Source organism: Natrix helvetica (genome assembly GCF_964273705.1).
Source record: "Natrix helvetica genome assembly, chromosome: 4".
Taxonomy (NCBI): Eukaryota; Metazoa; Chordata; class Lepidosauria; order Squamata; family Natricidae; genus Natrix; species Natrix helvetica.
The window spans coordinates 164,786,153-164,810,540 of NC_138550.1; the positions used below are offsets into that span (position 1 = coordinate 164,786,153).

General features: G+C 39.8%; 2 protein-coding genes across 2 annotated transcripts; both read left to right on the forward strand.

The window, feature by feature from the left end:
- Positions 1-9,086: 9,086 nt before the first annotated feature.
- LOC309391651 (proto-oncogene Mas-like) lies at positions 9,087-10,037 on the forward strand (the record flags this gene model as incomplete). The annotated part of the gene is made up of 1 exon (XM_081952318.1): positions 9,087-10,037. The coding sequence occupies one exon, from the start codon at positions 9,087-9,089 to the stop codon at positions 10,035-10,037; it is 951 nt and encodes a 316-aa protein (XP_081808444.1).
- Positions 10,038-18,225: 8,188 nt separating this feature from the next.
- Positions 18,226-19,443, forward strand: LOC309390522 (mas-related G-protein coupled receptor member H-like; the record flags this gene model as incomplete). The annotated part of the gene is made up of 1 exon (XM_081949920.1): positions 18,226-19,443. The coding sequence occupies one exon, from the start codon at positions 18,226-18,228 to the stop codon at positions 19,150-19,152; it is 927 nt and encodes a 308-aa protein (XP_081806046.1). The 3' UTR covers positions 19,153-19,443.
- Between the last annotated feature and the right edge of the window lie 4,945 nt (positions 19,444-24,388).

The following is a 24,388-nucleotide window of genomic DNA, read 5'->3' on the forward strand; positions in this document are numbered from 1 at the left end:
GTTTGACTCCCTCCTCTTTGTGGCAACCCCTGAGATATTGGAACACTGCTATCATGTCTCCCTTAGTCCTTCTTTTCATTAAACTGGGCATACCCAGGTCCTTCAATCGATCTTCATATGTTTTAGTCTCCAGTCCCCTAATCATCTTTGTTGCTCTTCTCTGCACTCTTTCCAGAGTCTTCACATCGTTTTTACACCGTGGCGACCAAAACTGAATGCCGTATTTCAAGTGTGGCCTTACTAAGGCATTATAAGGTGGTATTAACACTTCACATGATCTTGATTCTATCCCTCTGTTTATGCAGCCTAGAACTATGTTGGCTTATTTGGCAGCTGCTGCACACCGCTGGCTCATATTTAAATGGTTGTCTACTAGGATTGCAAGATCCCTCTCACAGTTAGAACTATTGAGCAAGGTACCACATATACTGTACCTGTGCATTTTGTTTTTCTTGCCTAAATGTACCTAAATTAAGCTAAGAAGCATTGCAAGCTTGTTCCAACATCACAACTGATTGCTGTGCTAGTGAACTAGAGGGAAGACACTTCTCATGATCCCAGCTTAAAGCTCATTCCTAAAACGTGGTTGCATATGATCTGTGGAAAAGTGGAAGTTAGGCCTTGGGCAAGACAAGTGGTTGTGTTCCCTTATATGGATGAATGTGTGAATGGTTTGAGAAATATAAAGTCTTGCCTCACCCAAACCCACTTCTAATTGCATGGTGCAACAATTGGGCAATGATACAAGCTCTGGGTTGTGTTAAGAAATAGCTTTATGAAATCCAAAAAACAACTCTAGGTAAAGAAAAACCAAAAATGGAGAATTCAGAGGACTTTGCAAGGAGATTCGACTTGCAACAAGCTGAAGCACATAAACTCCCTCTAGCCCAACAACATAAGGAGATCTCATTCCCAGAGTGACATATGAGAAAACAGCCTTAGCACCTTGATACAATGTGAACCCTATGAAGGAAGAGTCAGAAAAGAAGATCAGTTACAGGAATTGGACAAGGGGGTCACATGATAGCACTCTTCCAATATTAAGAGCCACGGTGGCGCAGTGGTTAGAGTGCAGTACTGCAGGCTACTTCTGCTGACTGCCGGCTGCCTGCAATTTGGCAGCTCAAATCTCCCCAGGCTCAAGGTTGACTCAGCCTTCCATCCTTCCAAGGTGGGTAAAATGAGGGACCCAGATTGTTGTGGGCAAGAGGCTGACTCTGTAAACTGCTTAGAGAGGGCTGTAAAAGCACCGTGAAACAGTATATGTCTAGTTGCTATTGCTATCTAAGGGGCTGTCACAAAGAGGGGGTCAACTTATTCTCTAGCGCATCTCTCCCTGTTAGAGAACATCTCAGAGATAACACAGTGAAATGTAATCAAGTTTAATCCTTTACTTGCTTACACCTAATGGCTTCCCATCCAAATACTGAGCAGATCTTATCCCGCTTAATCTTTTTTTTCAAGAGCAGCTGCTTAAGCACTGTGAAACGGTATACGTCCAAGTATCGTGCACATTCTATGGCTTAACACAGAGATGGCTAACCTTTTTGTCATCGCATGCCGAACGTGTGTGCATGCACACACAACAGCACACCAACATGCCCTCACCCATAATGCAATGCACATGCAACCCCCACATCCCTCACCCCGGGGCATGTGCAAGTGATTCCCATGCATGCATGCACGACCCACATGCGCTCCCCCACCCTGCACATGTGCCACACCCCACCCTCGCCCATTTTTTGCTTCCAGGTTGGTGCAGGAGGCCTTCCAGGGGCCCTGCGCTCTCCCTCTCTCTCTCTCTCTCTCTCTCTCTCTCTCTCTCTCTCTCTCTCTCTCTCTCTCTCTCTCTCTCTCTCTGTCTCTCTCTCTCTCTGTCTCTCTCTCTCTGTCTCTCTGTCTCTCTCTCTCTGTCTCTGTCTCTGTCTCTCTCTCTCTCTCTCCTAAGCTAAATGTGCCATCAGCCTAGAATCGTTACATTCTCACAAATGGTCCAACCCCTCATAAATTCTATTGACCCATATCTGGTGCCAATTTAATATTCACTAGTTTCTTGTGCAAAAGCTTCAGCAATAAATCGCCTGCAAACTTAACGTATGGTTCTGATTCTTCGTGCCTGACGAAGAATTACCTAAATGTCTTTTTCTTTTCTGGATTGCACCCTCCTCTTCAGGGGAATCCAGACTACATTCCACCCCACTTCTAGCATTTCATAAGCTGGTCCTAAAAATGCTAGAAAGATCTGTGTGTGTGTGTGTGTTTGTGTGTGTGTGTGTCCATGCACATAGACAACCACATGCATATGTTGAATCACTCTTGCGGAATTGCCTTAAAAAAGCACATCTCAAGTTTCACCAATCCCAAGCTTGGTGAAAGTTTTCTTTCTAATAAGGCTGAAGCTTCCTAGAACTGTGGCACAAGCCTGCTCAAACTCTGAGCAAACTCCTTTTGGCAGAGATCCTGAAAGCAGATGTTTTTCATTGTTATCTCTCGCTACAGGCAGAGACTGCGATCTCTGGGGTTTCCTGTGGGTTATCTGTGATATCTCTCTGTGGTATCTCTGTAGTAACCACCTCCAACACAAGAAAATAATACAGGAGGAACTACACTGACAGATATCAAGACAGATGAAAGTAACTCATATGCTTTCTCCATTCTTGGTATCAATTTTGAATGAAACTGTATGTATATATTTATCTGGGCTTAAATGGAAATGTAAGAGTTTGACACTTGGGTGTAATAACAAAGGTGCTAATAACTACATTGTGCAATATTACTACTGTGCATTACTACAGGTAGCCCTCGACTTACAACCACAATTGAGTCCAGAATTTCTGTTGCTAAGTGAGACATTTGTTAAGTGAGCTTTGCCCCATTTTACGACCTTTCCTGCTTCAGTTGTTAAGTGAATCAAATCATTGCTGTTGTTAAGTGAGTCACATAGTTGTCACGTGAATCTGGCTTCCCCATTGCTTGTGAGAAGGTCACTAAAGAGGACCTCATGGTCTTGAGACACAGTAATGGTCATACATATGAGCCATTTGCTGAGCATCTGAACTTTGATCACATGTTCAAGGGGGTGCTGCAAATGTCATAACTGTGAAAATCTGTCATAAGTCATTTTTCTCAGTGTCATTGTAACTTTGAACAATCACTAAATGAACTGTTCTAAATTAAGGACTAATAGTGTAGTGTAGGACAGGAGAGTATTCAAATACTATACTGAATACTAAATGCTTTTCAACTTACAACATATCAGTGGTTGGATTCAAATAATTTAACAACCGGTTCTCTGCCCTAATGACCAGCTGGGTAGGCGTGGCTCTGTGGTCATGTGACTGTGTGGGCGTGGCCAACTCAACGTCACTCCGGTCAATGGGTGCTTCGTCTTAGCTGTTACAATGTAGTAAGGGTTAACCGGAGAGGCAGTTTCTGTAAGCAGGGCAATAAAGATTAGACTGGAAATAACACCAGAATATTTCCTTCCTGCTTTCCTTACAGGATTAGCCCTGTAAAGTGGGAAAAAAACCAAAATGAGATTTCTTCCAACAACCGGTTCTCTGAACTGCTTAGAAAGTTAACAACCAGTTCTCCCAAATAGGTGCGAACCGGCTGAATCCCACCACTGCAACATATATTTGAAAATTTTAATAAAACATTTCACGGGTCAGCCACAGTTTGCATTCAATCCAGGGGTAACACCCAGATGTAGATGACAGAAGCTGGGACACGCAGTTGGATGGACTGGGATCTGGTCTGTTGCTGCTAGATGTGAAAAAAGAGCCTGGTTTGAGAATTGCAAACTTGGTGGAGAAGTCTGAAAGGGGAACAAATATAAGAAACTTAAGAGATTATGGAATTGATGAGTTGATGATGGACTGCATTTTCTTGGGAAGATTTATGGACTTTGAAGGATGGACATTATATTTAACCAGAAAACAATTTTCTTGCAAGGAGACTTTCAAAGCAATGGGTGCTGCAGAGATATTTACAACAGAGGCTTATGATTCTGAAGAATGGGCAATTGTTGGGAAAGATCCAGTGGTGGGTTGCAGGCAGTACACCCCGGTACGGGCATACTAGAGCCTGCCCGGAGCACCAGATACCATTCCAGTATGGTGCTCCGGAGGGCCCACCTGCCCGCCCAAGCTCCTTACCGGTGTTTTAAATCTTTGGCACTTCCGTGCATGTGCATGGCACGTACAGAGCCTGTGCGACACTCCGCTAAGCAACTGGAGCATCACGGAGGCTCGTGGAAGCGGTAAGATGCATGCGCACACTGCACGCATCCATGTGGATGCTGCCGGAACCCACCACTGGAAAGATCCCAATTAAAACATCAAGGAAATTATTCATTTTAAAGAATCAAATGAGAATATTTGATGCTGGACAGACCTTCTCTGTACAGACTAGAGAGAATGATTGTGGTGATTTGTGGAAGTTGTAGACTTTCTACAAGTTAAATACACTATTAACAGAGGAGTTTGAAGTTTAATTCTGCTGTTGATTCACCTGTTAACTACCCTTTTTTTATAAACAGTAGATAAATGAGGTCAGACAGGTTCACATAGATACATAAAATTTTATACATTTTGGGCATGTTTCGTAAGGGGGCAACTATTATTGTTGCAATACATTTAAGAGAAATCGGCTAAGGCACATGCGCCAAACTCAATTGGGTCACATCATGCATCATGATGTATTGCAACATTTATTTTGACTTTTTGGAGCTGGGCTGAGCATGACCTGCACAAGACCTTTAGCCTGCCGGACACCATTTAACACCCCTGAGTTATGGGAACAAAATATCTAGCACAGTCATTCTTCCAATGAAGTTTTCAGAGTTTGCTGTTAAACATTCCTCATTTCCTGGCAGGGATGATTTTGAAAAAAACTATACTTATTTCCAGTACGTGCACCTACCTCCAGCCGTGGGTGTCTCCTTTTGCACCAGTTACCCTGAACATATATAAAGCAATTCTATATAATTTTCTGCTGAATGAGAAGTCGCAGCTCCTCTGAAACCAGAACTGAGTTTAGGAAGAAAAATCTTGCCATTAAGAATAAGACTTGCCTTGATCTAGGAGGAGATTTTCTAGCACTCTTCTTCAAAGAGAAGGTAAGATATTCATAGAAAAAAAAAATTCTTGCTACTAAATTCTCTTCTATCTATGATCCTTCATCATATGCAGCTTTTGTTTCCCAAGAATTTGATGGAGCCTCTTGGAATACCTAAAGGTTTCGAAATGTGTCAGAATGACTACTGCATATGCTTTTGTTTGTACTGATCTGTCATCTTCCCTTTGTGTAAGCTCTGAAGTGATGCTGATCATTGAAGTCTGAATATTACCCAGGGGTGAGCTTCAGAAATTTCAGCAATGGGTTCTTCCCCTGCTTGCTGGGTGGGCGTGGCCTAGCTTTCCTCGAGCCTCTGGGAGGGCGAAAACTGCCTCCCCTGGGTTCCCAAGCCTTCCCGGAGGCCCATTTTCGCCCTCCCTGAGCCTCCATGCTGGCCCTGAACTTACCTTGCATCCAAAATGGACTGCATGGAGATTCCTGGGAGGGGAGGGTGAGGTGGGAGGGGTGGGGCAGTGTGAGTGCGCCCAGCCAGGGGTGAGATTTGGAAGTTCTCTGAACCGGCCATAACGTTAGCTACAAGTTCTCCTAAACCCAGGGGAACCGTAGCAGCCTACTCCTGATATTATCTATTCATCTTTGTAATATTCCCATACTTCCGTTGAATACAGACGCTTTATGGAATAATTAGCCTGATGAGATAAACCCTTCACAAAATTGCTTCCTTGTTTCCTAATATGCAGAGAGAGAATAGTTTTTTTAAAAAAAAATATTATTTCCTGCCATTTCTCTTCAGAGATGCCGGTTATTGAAGTCTGAATATTACTTGTTCATCCTGATAATATTTCCATGCTTCCACTGAATATAGGTGCTTTATGGAATAACTAGCCTGATGAGATATATCTCTACACAATTGCTGCCTTGTTTCCTAATATGCAGAGAGAGTATTTTTTTTCTTTATTGTTTCTTGCCATTTCTTCTTTTTCCCACCTCAGATTCTATCAACCCCCATTTCATATTCAGACTGAGATTGCTTTTTAACCCATGCAATCCATCATCATCATCATCATCATCCATGCAAACAATAGTCCACCATGTGTGTCTGCTAATGTACTGTATATGTCTTCTCTTTTTAAAGATGTCCACGCACACTTTTTTCCCAAAGTAGGCATTTTGCAAGTACTGTTCATAACACAGATATTTTTTCACATTTCTGTCTGCTGCACATATTTCTGCAAATTGTACTACAGCATTCAGAAAAGGTAGCTTTAATGTAGAATGCAAAAAAATGTGTATAGAATGAAAACAAATGCAACAATTATGGTGGGATATGGATCTAGTTTATAGGATAAATTCAGCATATGCTAGAACTCACAATGTTCCAAGCGAGGTACATGTTAAATTTCTCAGGAGAACCACAAGGGATGAGGTACTTGGGACCCAAAGGGAGAGACCACTGAAATACAAAGAGGAAGAAATTACCATTCTTAAACAGATTCCAAAAAAAATAAGAGAGAGAAGGAGGAAATATTCCTCTTTATCAAAAAAAATATACAATAAAGGAATCTGGTTTAGATGGCTGTTACCAGAGGGAATGTTAGTCTTCTGGGAGGGAAATAGGATCAGAATTAACACAGTTCAGGAGGCGGAAGTCTTCATCCAAGCATTTTTCTTTCCCGGAGGAAGAGTACAGTAAGACGCAAGATAAGAAGGAGGTGGGGCTGAGGCTTCCTCTGGGGACAGGGAGGAAAGAGCAATATCGAAAAGGCTCAGATCACAAAAATAAAAGTGTTTGAAATAATTGCAATTGGTGATGTTCTAGAAAGTGACAAAGATAAATGAATGAACACAGGGTTGACAATCGAGAATGAGACCTTGTCTACTGCTTTCTTTTATACTTTGTTTTTAAGATTGTTAAATATGTGGGTTTCTTTGGAGGGGTTTCTGCCACCAGTGTGGAAGCTGCCAAAAGTTTTTGTATATCCCCTTATCTTTCCCCATATATTCATAAAAACCAATAAAACTTTGTTTAACAAGAATGAAAACAAATGCCATAGAACAGGGGTGTCAAACTCATGGCCTGCGAGCTGGCGATACCCACCCCCATTTTCCAAAGACTTCTTGAAAGATATTCTTCTAAGCTAGGGCTGTTAAATTCACAGCTCGCAGGTGGGATGCATCACATTCTGGCCATACCCACATCCGCTTTAGCAAAGGGGAAAAGAGTTGTGATACGTCACATGACGGCGCCATGGTGATGCGAGTTTGGCACCTTTGTTCTGAGCTATCATGATCTTCCATTCTGGAAGGAAATTCAAAATATAGACAATGATCCTTAGTAGAGCATATTTAGTAGGAAGTCTCAGGAAAAGTAAGAAGGACGAGTGGGGAATAACCTCACTTCAATGCTCATTGGAATCCCTGGTGAGACCAAGAAAACTTGCCTTCTCGGGAAGGATAGAGTAATTTGACGGTGCATTTAGTTTGAAAAAGTAAGCATATAAACTGATTAAAGACAAGTGAAATTGAGTCTACCACATATGTTCCTGAAGACAAAAGAACAACTTCACAGTGATTTAGATAGGACAGTGAAAATGTCCTTAAGAGCTAAATGGGAGGTCTGAAAAATAAGACTGGAAAACATTTGAAATATATTGTGAAAAAAATCTAAATATGGACCAAGAGATCCAAATTAATCCATGATTGGATGCCATGATCCATTTTAATTAGTAAAATTTATTGCACTCTTCTTTGGTCCTAATCCCTGCATGCATACATCAACGCCAGAAAAATGGAAGCATCTTCATTTTTATCTTGTACATTATTTCCCTTTCCTTTATTTTAACAAAACCAAATTATCTCCTTTTTCCTCCCTTCCTTTCCCCCCTCCCTCCCTCCCTCCCTCCCTCCCTCCCTCCCTTCCAACACCATTTTTCCTTCCTTCCTTCTTTCCTCCCTCCCTGCCTCCCTCCCTCCCTTCCCATTCATTAATCCATGCTGGTTACAATTTGCTACTCTTAGATTTGAAGTCACAATCTTCTGGGTTCCATGAGAACATCAAATGAACGAAAGATTAAGATGACCCATCATTGCTTTTGATGAATTAAGGCTTTCACACAACACTTTTTAATCAAGTAAGCAAGGCCAGATAATAACCCTAATCTCAACTACACAAATGCATCATTCCATGGTAATTGTGAGGACGAGATGCCTAATCTAGAGGCTGCATTGAAATATGTTGGTTTCTTTGTTCGTTTGTTTTTATTGGATTTATATGTCGCCCTTCTCCCAAAGGACTCAGGGCGGCATACAACATTAAAAACACTCATCCCAAAAGTTAAAAAGAAATTAAATACATATCCAAAAAACAAACCCAATTTATAGGACAATACATTTAAAAAATGAGATAAAATTAACAGGCCACGCCGGCTTGCTGGAGAAGCCAACTTTTTAGGGCGCGTCAGAAGGACCAGGGGTCAGGGATTATGCGAAGCTCCGGGGGCAGCTCATTCCAGAGGGAAGGCACTCCCACAGAGAAGGCTCGCCCCCTGGGGGTCACCAGCCGACATTGTCTGGCCGACGGCACCCTAAGGAGGCCAACTCTGTGGGATCGTACTGGACGGTGGGAGGCTACTGGTGGCAGTAGGTGGTCTCGCAGGTACCCTAGGCCTAAGCCATGGAGCGTTTTAAAGGTCATAATTAATACCTTGAATCGCACCCAGAAAACAACTGGCAACCAGTGCAGGCCGCCTAAAAGGGGTGTAACATGGGAGGCCTAGGTACCCCCATGATAACCCGTGCGGCCGCATTCTGGACCAGCTGAAGCCTCCGGGTGCTCTTCAAGGGCAACCTCATGTAGAGAAGGCAGGACTGCTAATCTAAAGACTACCTTACAAAATGAGGTTTTAAGACTAAGACAGTCTAAGACTAAGACAAATGCAAAACTGTTTCTCTTTTGTCCCAACAGGAGTAACTGCAGCCATAGAAGGAAGAGAAGAGACTGGAGCATAATGGATATGGCATCCCCCTCTCCTTTCACTGTCTTCCCACAAATCAATGCAACATCCACTGGCAGAAGCATAACCTGTTATAATTCCAGTATAAATGAAGTGCTCATTTTTGCAATTTTCGCTATGCATTTCTGTGTGTTCGGAATGTTGGGCAATGGCCTCGTGATCTGGTTGCTGGGCTCCTCCATTAAGAGGAACACTTTCGCCATTTATATTATCAACCTCTCTGTTGCAGACTTTGGTTTTCTCACCTTTGAGCTGATTATCAAAATCCACTGGCTTTTTACACATCTGTATTGTGACTTTCCCTACGAACTCTTCCAAACGGGCCTGCTGTTAATGTACAGCACGGGACAATTTCTCCTGACAGTCATCAGCATCGACAGGTGTCTTTCAGTCCTTTTCCCAATTTGGTATCGATGCCACCGGCCGGTGCACATGTTCACGACTGTGTGTGCTGTCATCTGGGTCATTTCCTTCATCCTCTCTTCAATTCACTTCACAATTATAGCAGTTGATGGATTTGGAAACCGTGATCCTCTGATGTATCAATTCATGGTTAATGCTGTGGTTTGTCTCCCACTTATGACAATCTCCAGTGTGATCTTGTTTTTGCAAATCTTCCTTAAATCCAAAAGCCAAAGGCGGAGGAAGCTTTTGACAGCTGTCTTGCTCACACTTTTCTTCTTTTTAGTGTTGGCTTTTCCACTAAATGCCTTTTATTTTATCCTGTATGTTTTGGATTTTATACATCCCAACATTATTCATTATGGCTACTTATGTGCCTGTATCAATAGCAGCATTAACCCTCTGATCTATTATCTAGTGGGGAGACAGAAGGGTAAAACTCAGGGAAGCATCAAAGAATTGCTTCAAAGAGTTTTCAAGGAGGAAGAAAATTGTACTGATCAAGTGGAAAAAGAGGAAGGTTCTAATATCTCAACTCTTTAATTTCAACTTCAATCTTCAACTCAAGATACAATCATTTCATTTCCAAGCAAGCCCATAATTTCCTTTTTTATTTAATGGCAACTGATCTCTATGCTGATTAATTTGTGCATGAATCCACAATTTTTGCAGACAATTTATCTTTGTGCAATATCAAAACATTTTTCAAATAACCTATTTACCTAGTAAGCCCAACCTGATGATTAATTAGCTTGATTTAGTTCTGCCTTCCCCTACATGAGTGGCCTACAATTCTATTTTTGAACTTTGATGTCTAGCCAGTAAGACCATTGTTGAGAATTTTCAAAGTGGATATTCACAGCTTTCAAGGCCTTCATCATAGAAAGGCCAAGCCAAGGATGGACACATGTAGCCTTCAAAATGTCCTAGGTTCTATCAGGCATATGACCAATAGTGAAGGATAATGGAATTCTCGCTCAACGCTATCTGGAGAATCCTATATCTGCAACTCCATCAAACCAGGATTAATCAAATCAACTGTATCAAAAAGAAGACAACTGATATAACAATACCTTATGAAATCATATTTAAATGAAAAAAGCTGTATGATTCCAGCAGAAAAGAATCAGTCTGAAGACCTTTTAAGTGGTAATATTTATAAACTGGCCTCTCTTCCTACATATGTGTACATATTGTATTAGAGCAATTACATCTAAATCATTTCTTATAGCTTTATTTAAATAAGTAGAGTTTCATATTAGGAGGAGGAGCTTCCGAGGGAAATGGCGGCCTGCCTCTGAGCTCTGCATGATTGCGGGGATTCAAGGACAGACCTACTCCTGCTGCGAGAGTCCCCCCTCTCGCAGATATGGCCCTCCACCCTTCCAAGGACCCACCTTGATGATGGGTTTATTAACCCAGAGAGGTGGAGGAAGCGGAGACTCAGGGGGTTTTTAATTAGGGGTTTTTTAATTCCATTAATTATTGTAATTATTGTGTTATTTTAAAATTGTTGTTGTGAGTTTTTATACCTCCTCCTGTGTAACATATGATATGTATTTATTGTACGCCGCCCCGAGTCCCTTAGAGGAGAGGGAGCGGCTTATAAGTGTAATAAAATAAAAAATAATAAATAAATTACTGAGGACAGACACAGAAGCGACTGAAATTAAACGATGTTATATAATTTTTATGGAAGGGAAAAGAATTACATTATTTATTCAGTGTACTTTCCCTAAAAAGCTAATGACAAAGCATGGAGGAACTCTGCACTTTTTAGGCTTCCTTATGAAACTGCAAGGGACTATTTTAGATGATAATTATCTGTATGGTTCTCTGGCTGTGGCTTTATCCAGAGAAAGTGAATTTTTCTTCTGCAACTATGCTATAACTCTCAATAAAGAGAATTTGAAAACTTCAAGTAGTGCAGGAAGAGGGGTGACAGCCAGTATGCATTCTGATTTTATTATGTTCATTGTGTCCTAATTTCAACATCTGTCTGCATAGTTTAAGAGAACATTTCTAGATGTTAAATTACTAAATGATTCCGGGTTTGCATGTCTAAGAAAGCCTCTGCCCTAACATCTACAAGAGAAGGCACTTTGCTTCTCTTGGGAAATAAATGAAACATTCTGAGTTTTGTGGTTTCATATTTAAATTCATTTAAAATCTCTTTGTGTTTCTGGCTACCATCACAGATTTGGTGCTCCTTCTGCTTTGAGTATTGTTATCTGAAAATATTTCCTTTTTGCTTCGATATGAGTCTCAGGGTGAGGTCATAAGATTCCATGATTGTCTACAAATCCAAACCAATTCAGCAATTCTGCGATACTATCTTCTCCAAACTCTTATTGGGAAATTAACCAGTCAAAGTAGATTGTCTAAAATTAAAACTGTGGTAAACTTAGATGAGGTTTCAGATGAGACCCAGTGTAGGGCACTGGCTGTAGACCACATATATAGAAGTATCTTCCTCTTGAGATGACCGAAGAGCTGGAACAGAGGACAACTGCTGTTTTTGTTTCATAAATGGGATACAGAGAATGCCAACACTGCTCATTCCAATGTAACAGTCAGAAAAAGAGGTGGTCCCATGGAAATCCAAACTCTAAGGTGACCTGGTGGATGGGAAGCTATACTGTATATCATTAGATAGATGATAGATGGATGGATGGATGGATGGATAGCTAGATGATAAATAGACAGACAGACAGACGGACAATGGCTGGATGGATGGTTGGATAGATAGGTAGGAAGATATGTAGACAAACATATGGACAGACAGATGGAAGGACAGATAGATGGACAGATAGATAGATGGACAGATGGATGATGATAGATGTTAGTTAGTTAGTTAGTTAGTTAGTTAGTTAGTTAGTTAGTTAGTTAGATAGATAGATAGAAAGATAGATAGATGATAGATAGATGGATAGATGGATAGATGGACAGATGGATAGATGGATAGATGGATAGATGGATAGATGGATAGATGGATAGATGGATAGATGGATAGATGGATAGATGGATAGATGGATAGATGGATAGACGGACAGACGGACAGACAGACAGACAGACAGACAGACAATAAACAGGGGAGAGAGAGGAGCAAGCATGTTTAGTTGGAAAGTATATCAATAGGGGAGCAGAAGAATGTTTAGGACTTGGGAAAGTTAGCTAGAAAAGAAGAAAATGTAAGCCACATATTTGCAATGTCTAATAAGCTATATGAATTATGCCAATCTAGTCACCAATTGTCTTGGAGAAGAATTTTACATGCGGATCTTAGATGCTGGATACACCTGGTCAGTGTTGGTTTGAAAGACACACAAAATTCCATGGAGAAGGCTACAACAAGCTATTTTTCTACTGTACTGGTGTCTTATTCACCCAGAAGGGCATTTCTATGTTATCCTGCCTGATGTCAAAAAATAAGAAGGTTCTCACCTGGTAAACGCATATAAATTGCAGGGCTGTCAGTCATACTGAGAGGCTGAAACACAGAATTCTGACCCGTTTTTCAACTTATGTGAACGAAGCCACAAAATAACCATAATCATAACCCTCATTTGAAATAAGAGTGAATGCCTGGCTGCAAATCATAACATGATTTTTTATGGTATCTTTGTCCTTCCTGGCACTTCTTAGACAGGGTTAAAACGATGCACCAATATTGAAAAAGAGAGACACGAAAACTCAGTTTTACAGATTAATGTTTTTCCCCAGTACACAATTTAAATATTCAAAACCCCAACGCAACTGGGACTGCAGTAGAATAACACAATTTCATACCTTGATTGAGGTAACTCCTCATCCAGGACTCCACCTCACTCTCTCACCAAAGACACTCTAAAGTTTTCCCACCCAAAATCTGACCGAACTTTCCCTTTATTTTCCCTGGGCATATTAGGAAGGCTGATGATTTAAAGGGTCAGCTGCAATCTGCTACAAGTCGACAAAGAATGGGGTTCAAGGATAGATAGATAGATATAGAGATAGATAAATAGATAGATAGATAAATAGATAGATAGATAGATAGATAGATAGATAGATAGATAGATAGATAGAGATAGATAGATGATAGATAGATAGATAGATAGATAGATAGATAGATGATAGATAGATAGATAGATAGATAGATAGATAGATAGATAGATAGATAGATAGATAGATAGATAGAGATAGATGATAGATAGATAGATAGATAGATAGATAGATAGATAGATAGATAGATAGATGATAGATAGATAGATAGATAGATGGATGGATGGGTGGGTGGGTGGGTGGGTGGGTGGGTGGGTGGGTGGGTGGTTGGATAGATGATAGATAGATAGATAGATAGATAGATAGATAGATAGATAGATAGATGATAGATAGATAGATAGATAGATAGATAGATAGATAAGTAGATAGATAGATAGATAGACAGACAGACAGACAGACAGACAGACAGACAGATTCTGTAATTTTTGGAGTATAAGATGCACCTTTTCCCCCCCTGAAAGAGGGTGAAAATTTGAGTGTGTCTTATACACTGAATGTAGGCCCACCCACCCACCATCCCCCACCCTTTGGCCTCTGCCTCCCAGCATCTGACAGAACTTTCCCCTTCTTTTCCCTGGGCATATTAAGCAGGCTGATGATTTAAAGTATCTGCTACAAATGGACGAAGAATGGACTTCAAGGATAGATAGATAGATAGGTAGGTAGGTAGGTAGGTAGGTAGGTAGATGACAGATGATAGATAGATAGATAGATAGATTTTCAATTTTCAATTTTCAATTTCAATTTTATTTGATTTCTAGACCGCCCTCTCTCCCCGAAGGGACTCGGGGAGGTGTACAGGCACCACATTAAAAAACCATATACATAGAATAAATACCATTAAAACCAAATTAAACCTTAACCCCTGTACAAATTGATAAAAATTAAAACTTGGCCTAAAAACCAACCCATAGAATTTAAAAATGCAGACTGAGGTGGGTAAGCTGGGATTAGGCCAGGCCGGCTAAATTGAACAGGTGGGTTTTAAGCTTCTTATGGAAAGAGCGGAGGTCTGTAGTTGTTCTAATATCAGGGGGAAGGTCATTCCAGAGGGTCGGGCCCATCACGGATAAGGCCCTTCCCCTGGGCGTCGCCCGCTGGCACAGTCTAGTGGACGGCACCCGGAGGAGTCCCTCTCTGTGTGAGCGGATCGGCCGAAGGGATGTAGGGGGCAGGATACGATCCCGCAAATACCTAGGTCCTGTACCATAGAGCTCTTTAAAGATGATAATCAGCACCTTGAAACGCACCCAAAAAGCCACAGGTAGCCAGTGCAGCCCGCGCAGGAGAGGTGTTACGTGGGAGTACCTAGTGACTCCCGAAACTGCCCGCGCGGCCGCATTCTGAACCAACTGCAGCCTTCGGGTGCATCTCAAGGGGAGCCCCATGTAGATAGATAGATAGATAGATAGATAGATAGATAGGTAGGTAGGTAGGTAGGTAGGTAGGTAGGTAGGTAGGTAGGTAGATAGATAGATAGATAGATAGATAGATAGATAGATAGATAGATAGATAGATAGATAGATAGATAGATAGATAGACGATGATAAATAGATAGATAGATGATAGATAGATAGATAGATAGATAGATAGATAGATAGATAGATAGATAGATAGATAGATAGATAGATGATAGATAGATGATAGATAGATAGATAGATAGATAGATAGATAGATAGATAGATAGATAGATGATAGATAGATAGACGATGAATAGATACTGTATTTTTTGGAGTATAAGGTGCACCTTTTTTCCCCTAAAAGAGGGTGAAAATTTGGGCGTGTCTTATACACTGAATGTAGCTCCACCAATCCACAGTCCCCACCATTTGGCTTCTGAGCATCTGACAGAACTTTCCCCTTCTTTTCCCTGGGCATATTAGGAAGGCTGATGATTTAAAGGGTCAGCTGCAATCTGCTACAAGGCGACAAAGAATGGGGTTCAAGGATAGATAGATAGATAGATAGGTAGATAGATAGATAGATAGATAGATAGATAGATAGATAGATAGATAGATAGATAGATAGATAGATAGATAGATAGATAGACAGACAGACAGACAGACAGACAGACAGACAGACAGACAGACAGACAGACGATGAATAGATACTGTATTTTTGGGAGCATAAGGTGCACCTTTTTTCCCCTAAACATGGGTGAAAATTTGGGCGTGTCTTATACAGTGAATGTAGATAGATAGATAGATAGATAGATAGATAGATAGATAGATAGATAGATAGATAGAAAGATAGATGATAGATAGATAGATAGATAGATAGATAGATAGATAGATAGATAGATAGATAGACAGATAGATGATAGATAGATTTGTTACAAAAAGAGAAAAAGTCTTTGAAAAAAATGCTTCTTAACTTGCAAGATCTATCTGAAAAGTTTAATGAAAGGTTTGGTGGTTCAGGACAGTTAGGAGTCAATCCAGTGATAGTACCTTCAGTTGGATCGACTGGGATCTTGTCAGTTGCTGACAGATTTTTTTTTTTAAAAAAAAGCCTGTTCTGAGAATTGCGAGCTTGATGGAGAAGGATGAAAGGGGAACAAATACAAGAAACTTAAAGATAATGGGATTGATGATTGACGGACTGAATTTTCTTGGGAAGTTGGATGAACTTTGAAGAATGAACTTATTATGTTTAACCAGAAAAAAATAACAAAGAGATGCTGTGTTTTTCTTAGGGGGAGACTTTCAAAACAATGGGTGCTGCAGAGATTTACAGAGGCTTATGGTTCTGGAGAATGATCAATTGTTGGGAAAGATCCCAATTAAAACATCAAGGAAAAGATTCATTTTGAAGAATCAAATGAGAATATTTGATCCTAGATAGACCCTCTCTGTACAGACCAGAGAGAATGATTGTGGTTATTTGTGCTAACTGTTTTAGGTAGCTCTTATAGACTTTTTACAAGTTAAATACATTAATAGATAGTTAACAGAGGAGTTTGAAGTTTAATTCTGCTGTTGTTCACCTGTTAACTACCCTTTTTTGTAAACAGTAGATAGATGAGGTGAAATTGGTTCAGATAGACACATAAAATTTTATAAATTGTGGTCCTGCTACGTAATGGAGCAACTATTATTGTTGCAACACATTTAACAGCATTCAGCTGGGGGGGGGGGATATATCTACCCGTTCCTATATTAGCACAATCATCCTCATAAGCATCTTATCAGAGTTTGCTATCAGAAGTTCCTCATTTCCTGGCAAGGATGGTTTTGAAAAAAGATATTTTATTTCCTCACAGTTGTTTACCCGCCACCAGCTGTGGGTGTGTCACTTTTGCACCAACTCTTCTGAACATATATAAAGCAATTCTGTAGAATTTTCTCCTGAGTGGTCCCAGCTCCTCTGAAACCTGAACTGAGATTAGGAAGAAAAAACTTATCATTTAGAATAAGACTTGCATTGACCTAGAAGGAGATTTTCTAGTAGTCTTCTTCAAAGAGAAGGTAAGACATTCATAGAAAAAAGTCTTGTTATTAAATTCTCTTCTATATATGATCCTTCATCATACAAAGCTTTGTTTCTGAAAAATTTGAATACCTTCTGATTAAAATGTATCAAAATAACTAAATGCTTTTTTTTGTATTGCATCTTCCCTTTGTATTAGCTCTTCAGAGATGCCGATTATTGAAGTCTGAATATTATTTGTTCATCCTGATAATATATCCATGCTTCCATTGAATATAGGTGCTTTATGGAATAATTAGCCTGATGAGATATATCTCTACACAATTGCTGCCTTGTTTCCTAATATGTAGAGAGAGTATATTTTTTTCTTTATTGTTGCCAGCCATTTCTTCTTTTTCCCACCTCAGATTCTATCGACCCCATTTCATATTCAGACTGAGATTGTTCTTTAACCCATGCAATCCATGATACAATAATTTTACATGCTGTGAGTGAGCTTCTGCTAATGGACACATTCTGTATATGATTCATTTTTATTAATAAAATACAATAAACTCTTTTTTTGGTCCTATCCCTTACATCAATTCCAGAAGATTAGAGCAGAGCTCTCCAATCCTGGCAACTTTAAGACTTGTGGACTTCAACTCCCAGAAGACTTCAACTCCCAAAAGTCTTCAACTCCCAGAAGACTTCAACTCCCAGAAGATTTTACTCCCATCTTCACTCGCTGAGGAAGTCTGGGAGTTGAAGTCCAAAAGTCTTCAAGTTGCCAAGGTTAGAGACTGGATTGGAGCATCTTCATTTTTATTTTGTACATTCTTTCCCTTTCTTTTAGTTTAACAAAACCAAATTAGCCCCCCCTCCCCCCTCCCTCCCTTCCTCCCCATTAATTAATCTATGCTGTTTACTATTTAAAGTCACAATCTGCCATATTCCATGAGTGCATGAAATAGGACCAGAGATGATCCATAGATAGAAGGTGATCTCCACTATCCACCATTGCCTCGATGAATCCTAAGATTTTCACATAACACTTTTTAATCAGATGAGCAAGGCCAGATCATCAGCCTTATTTCAACCGTACAAACAGCATCCTTGCATGCATAATTGTGAAGGCAGGACTGCTAATCTAAAGACTACCTTACAAAACGAGGTTTTAAGACTAACACAGTCTAAGACTAAGACTAATGCAAAACTGTTTCTCTTTTGTTCCAACATGTGTATCTGCAGCCATAGAAGTGAGAGAAGAGACTGGAGCATAATGGATATGGCATCCCCCTCTCCTTTCACTGTCTTACCACAAATCAATGCAACACCCACTGGCAGAAGCATAACCTGTTATGATTCCAGTATAAATGAAGTGCTTATTTTTGCAATCTTCTCTATGCTTCTCTGTATGTTGGGAATGTTGGGCAATGGCCTCGTGATCTGGATGCTGGGCTCCTCCATTAAGAGGAACACTTTTGCCATTTATTTCCTCAACCTCTCTGTTGCAGACTTTGGTTTTCTCACCTTTGAGCTGATTGTTGAAATCCACTGGCTTTTTACACATCTGTATTGTGACTTTCCCTACGAACTCTTCCAAACGGGCCTGCTGTTAATGTACAGCACGGGACAATTTCTCCTGACAGTCATCAGCATCGACAGGTGTCTTTCTGTCCTTTTCCCAATTTGGTATCGATGCCACCGTCCGGTGCACATGTTCACGACTGTGTGTGCTGTCATCTGGGTCATTTCCTTCATCCTCTCTTCAAATCACTTCACAATTATAGCAGTTGATGGATTTAGAAACAGTTATACGCTGATGTATCAGTTCATCGTTAATGCTGTGGTTTGTTTCCCACTTATGACAATCTCCAGTGTGGTCTTGTTTTTGAAAATCTGCCTTAAATCCAAAAGGCAAAGGCGGAGGAAGCTTTTGACAGCTATTTTGCTCACGCTTTTCTTCTTTTTAGTCTTGGCTTTTCCACTAAATGCCTTTTATTTTATCCTGTATGTTTTCAAATACATACATCCCAACCTTGTGCATTGTGGCTACTTATGTGCCTGCATCAACAGCAGCATTAACCCAGTGATCTATTACCTGGTGGGGAGACAGAGGGGTAAAACTCAGAGAAGCATGAAAGAAGTGCTTCAGAGAGTTTTCAAGGAGGAAGAAAATTGTACTGATCAAATGGAAAATGAATAAAGTTCCAAGATCTCAACTCTTTAATTTCACCATTGTCATTCCTAAGATACAATCATTTCTTTGCAAGCAAGCCCATAATTTCCTTTTTTTATTTAATGGAAAATGATCTCTATACTTATTAATTTATGCATGAATCCATAATTTTTGCAGACAATTATCTTTGTGCAATATCAAAGCATTTTTCAAATAACCTATTTACCTAGTATGCCCAACCTGATGATTAATTAGCTTGCTTTAGTTCTGCCTTCCCCCACTTGAGTGGCCTACAATTCTATTTTTGAACTTTGATGTCTAGCCAGTAAGACGATTGTTGAGAATTTTCAAAGTGGACATTCACAGCTTTCAAGGCCTTCATCATAGAAAGGCCAAGTCAAGGATGGAAACATGTAGCCTTCAAAATGTCCTAGGTGCTATCAGGCATATGACCAATAGTGAAGGATGATGGAATTTTCACTCAATGCTATCTGGAGAATCCTATATCTGCAACTCCACCAAACCAGGATTAATCAAATCAACTGTATCAAAAAGAAGACAACTGATATAACAATACCTTATGAAATCACATTTAAATGAAAAATGTTGTATGATTCCAGCAGAAAAGAATCAGACCGAAGATATTTTAAGTGGTAATATTTATAAACTGGCCTCTCTTCCTACATATGTGTACATATTGTATTAGAGCAATTACATCTAAATCATTTCTTATAGCTTTATTTCCTGTAATTAAGTAGAGTTTCATATTACTGAGGACAGACACAGAAGCCACTGAAACTAAAACGATGTTATATAATTTTTATGGAAGGGAAAAGAATTGCATTATTTATTCAGTGTACTTTCCCTAAAAAGCTAATGACAAAGCATGGAGGAACTCTGCACTTTTTAGGCTTCCTTATGAAACTGCAAGGGACTATTTTAGATGATAATTATCTGTATGGTTCTCTGGCTGTGGCTTTATCCAGAGAAAGTGATTTTTTCTTCTGGAACTATGCTATAACTCTCCATAAAGAGAATTTGAAAACTTCAAGTAGTGCAGGAAGAGGGGTGACAGCCAGTATGCATTCTGATTTTATTATGTTCATTGTGTCCTAATTTCAACATCTGTCTGCATAGTTTAAGAGAAAATTTCTAGATGTTAAATTACTGAATGATTCTGGGTTTGCATGTCTAAGAAAGCCTCTGCCCTAACATCTACAACAGAAAGCATTTTGCCTCTCTTGGGAAATAAATGAAACATTCTGAGTTTTGTGGTTTCATATTTTAAATTCATTTAAAACCTCTTTGTGTTTCTGGCTACCATCACAGATTTGGTGCTGCTTCTCCTTTGAGAATTGTTATCTGAAAATATTTCCTTTTTGCTTCGATATGAGTCTCAAGGTGAGATCATAATATTCCATGATTGCCTACAAATCCGAAGCAATTCAGCAATTCTGCAGTACTATCTTCTCCAAACTCTTTTTGGGAAATAAACCAGTCAAAGTAGATTGTCTAAAATTAAAACTGTGGTAAACTTAGATGCGGTTTCAGATGAGATCCAGTGTAGTGCACTGGCTGTAGACCACATATATAGAAGTATCTTCCTCTTGAGATGACCGAAGAGCTGGAACAGAGGACAAGTGCTGTTTTTGTTTCATAAATGGGATACAGAGAATGCCAACACTGCTCGTTCCAATGTAACAGTCAGAAAAAGAGGTGGTCCCATGGAAATCCAAACTCTAAGGTGACCTGGTGGATGAGAAGCTATACCGTATATCATTAGATAGATGATAGACGGATGGATGGATGGATGGATGGATGGATAGCTAGATGATAAATAGACAGACAGACAGACAATGGCTGGATGGATGGGTGGATAGATAGGTAGGAAGATATGTAGACAAACATATGGACAGGCAGATGGAGGGACAGATAGATGGACAGATAGATAGATGGACAGATGGATGATGATAGATGTTAGTTAGTTAGTTAGTTAGATAGATAGATGATAGATAGATAGATAGATAGATAGATAGATAGATAGATAGATAGAAAGATAGATAGATGATAGATAGATGGATAGATGGATAGATGGATAGATGGATAGATGGATAGATGGATAGATGGATAGATGGATAGATGGACAGACGGACGGACGGACAGACAGACAGACAGACAGACAGACAATAAACAGGGGAGAGAGAGGAGCAAGCATGTTTAGTTGGAAAGTATATCAATAGGGGAGCAGAAGAATGTTTAGGACTTGGGAAAGTTAGCTAGAAAAGAAGAAAATGTAAGCCACATATTTGCAATGTCTAATAAGCTATATGAATTATGCCAATCTAGTCACCAATTGTCTTGGAGGAGAATTTTACATGCGGATCTTAGATGCTGGATACACCTGGTCAGTGTTGGTTTGAAAGACACACAAAATTCCATGGAGAAGGCTACAACAAGCTATTTTTCTACTGTACTGGTGTCTTATTCACCCGAAGGGCATTTCTATGTTATCCTGCCTGATGTCAAAAAATAAGAAGGTTCTCACCTGGTAAACGCATATAAATTGCAGGGCTGTCAGTCATACTGAGAGGCTGAAACACAGAATTCTGACCCGTTTTTCAACTTATGTGAACTAAGCCACAAAATAATCATAATCATAACCCTCATTTGAAATAAGAGTGAATGCCTGGCTGCAAATCACAACATGAGTTTTTATGGTATCTTTGTCCTTCCTGGCACTTCTTAGACAGGGTTAAAACGATGCACCAATATTGAAAAAGAGAGACACGAAAACTCAGCTTTACAGATTAATGTTTTTTCCCCCAGTACACAATTTAAATATTCAAAACCCCAACGCAACTGGGACTGCAGTAGAATAACACAATTTCATACCTTGATTGAGGTAACTCCTCATCCAGGACTCCACCTCATTCTCTCACCAAAGACACTCTAAAGTTTTCCCACCCAAAATCTGACCGAACTTTCCCTTTATTTTCCCTGGGCATATTAGGAAGGCTGATGATTTAAAGGGTCAGCTGCAATCTGCTACAAATCGAAAAAGAATGGAGTTCAAGGATAGATGATAGATAGATAGATAGATAGATAGATAGATAGATAGATAGATAGATGATAGATAGATAGATAGATAGATAGATAGATAGATAGATAGATAGATAGATAGATGATAGATGGATGGATGGATGGATGGATGGATGGACAGACGGACGGACGGACGGACGGACGGACTGACAGATTCTGTAATTTTTGGAGTATAAGATGCACCTTTTTCCCCCCTCAAAAAGGGTGAAAATTTGAGTGTGTCTTATACACTGAATGTAGTCCCACCCACCCACCATCCCCCACCCTTTGGCCTCTGCCTCCCAGCATCTGACAGAACTTTCCCCTTCTTTTCCCTGGGCATATTAAGCAGGCTGATGATTTAAAGCATCTGCTACAAATGGACAAAGAATGGAGTTCAAGGATAAATAGATGATAGATAGATAGATAGATAGATGGGTGGGTGGGTGGGTGGGTGGGTGGGTGGGTGGATAGATGATAGATAGATAGATAGATAGATAGATAGATAGATAGATAGAGAGAGAGAGAGATAGATAGATAGATAGATAGATAGATGGGTGGGTGGGTGGGTGGGTGGGTGGGTGGGTGGGTGGATAGATGATAGATAGATAGATAGATAGATGATAGATAGATAGATAGATAGATAGATAGATAGATAGATAGATAGATAGATAGACAGACAGACAGACAGACAGACAGACAGACAGATTCTGTAATTTTTGGAGTATAAGATGCACCTTTTCCCCCCCTGAAAGAGGGTGAAAATTTGAGTGTGTCTTATACACTGAATGTAGTCCCACCCACCCACCATCCCCCACCCTTTGGCCTCTGCCTCCCAGCATCTGACAGAACTTTCCCCTTCTTTTCCCTGGGCATATTAAGCAGGCTGATGATTTAAAGTATCTGCTACAAATGGACGAAGAATGGACTTCAAGGATAGATAGATAGGTAGGTAGGTAGGTAGGTAGGTAGGTAGGTAGGTAGGTAGGTAGGTAGATGACAGATGATAGATAGATAGATAGATAGATAGATAGATAGATAGATAGATAGATAGATGATAGATGATAGATAGATTTGTTACGAAAAGAGAAAAAGTCTTTGAAAAAAATGCTTCTTAACTTGCAAGATCTATCTGAAAAGTTTAATGAAAGGTTTGGTGGTTCAGGACAGTTAGGAGTCAATCCAGTGATAGTACCTTCAGTTGGATGGACTGGGATCTTGTCAGTTGCTGACAGATTTTTTTTTTTAAAAAAAAGCCTGTTCTGAGAATTGCGAGCTTGATGGAGAAGGATGAAAGGGGAACAAATACAAGAAACTTAAAGATAATGGGATTGATGAGTGACGGACTGAATTTTCTTGGGAAGTTGGATGAACTTTGAAGAATGAACTTATTATGTTTAACCAGAAAAAAATAACAAAGAGATGCTGTGTTTTTCTTAGGGGGAGACTTTCAAAACAATGGGTGCTGCAGAGATTTACAGAGGCTTATGGTTCTGGAGAATGATCAATTGTTGGGAAAGATCCCAATTAAAACATCAAGGAAAAGATTCATTTTGAAGAATCAAATGAGAATATTTGATCCTAGATAGACCCTCTCTGTACAGACCAGAGAGAATGATTGTGGTTATTTGTGCTAACTGTTTTAGGTAGCTCTTATAGACTTTTTACAAGTTAAACACATTAATAGATAGTTAACAGAGGAGTTTGAAGTTTAATTCTACTGTTGTTCACCTGCTAACTCCCCTTTTTTATAGACAGTAGATAGATGAGGTCAATTGGTTCAAATAGACACATAGAATTTTATAAATTGTGGTCCTGCTACGTAATGGAGCAACTATTATTGTTGCAACACATTTAACAGCGTTCAGCTGGGGGGGGGGGCAATATATCTACTCGTTCCTATATTAGCACAATCATCCTCATAAGCATCTTATCAGAGTTTGCTATCAGAAGTTCCTCATTTCCTGGCAAGGATGGTTTTGAAAAAAGATATTTTATTTCCTCACAGTTGTTTACCCGCCACCAGCTGTGGGTGTGTCACTTTTGCACCAACTCTCCTGAACATATATAAAGCAATTCTGTAGAATTTTCTACTGAGTGGTCCCAGCTCCTCTGAAACCTGAACTGAGATTAGGAAGAAAAACCTTGCCATTTAGAATAAGACTTGCATTGACCTAGAAGGAGA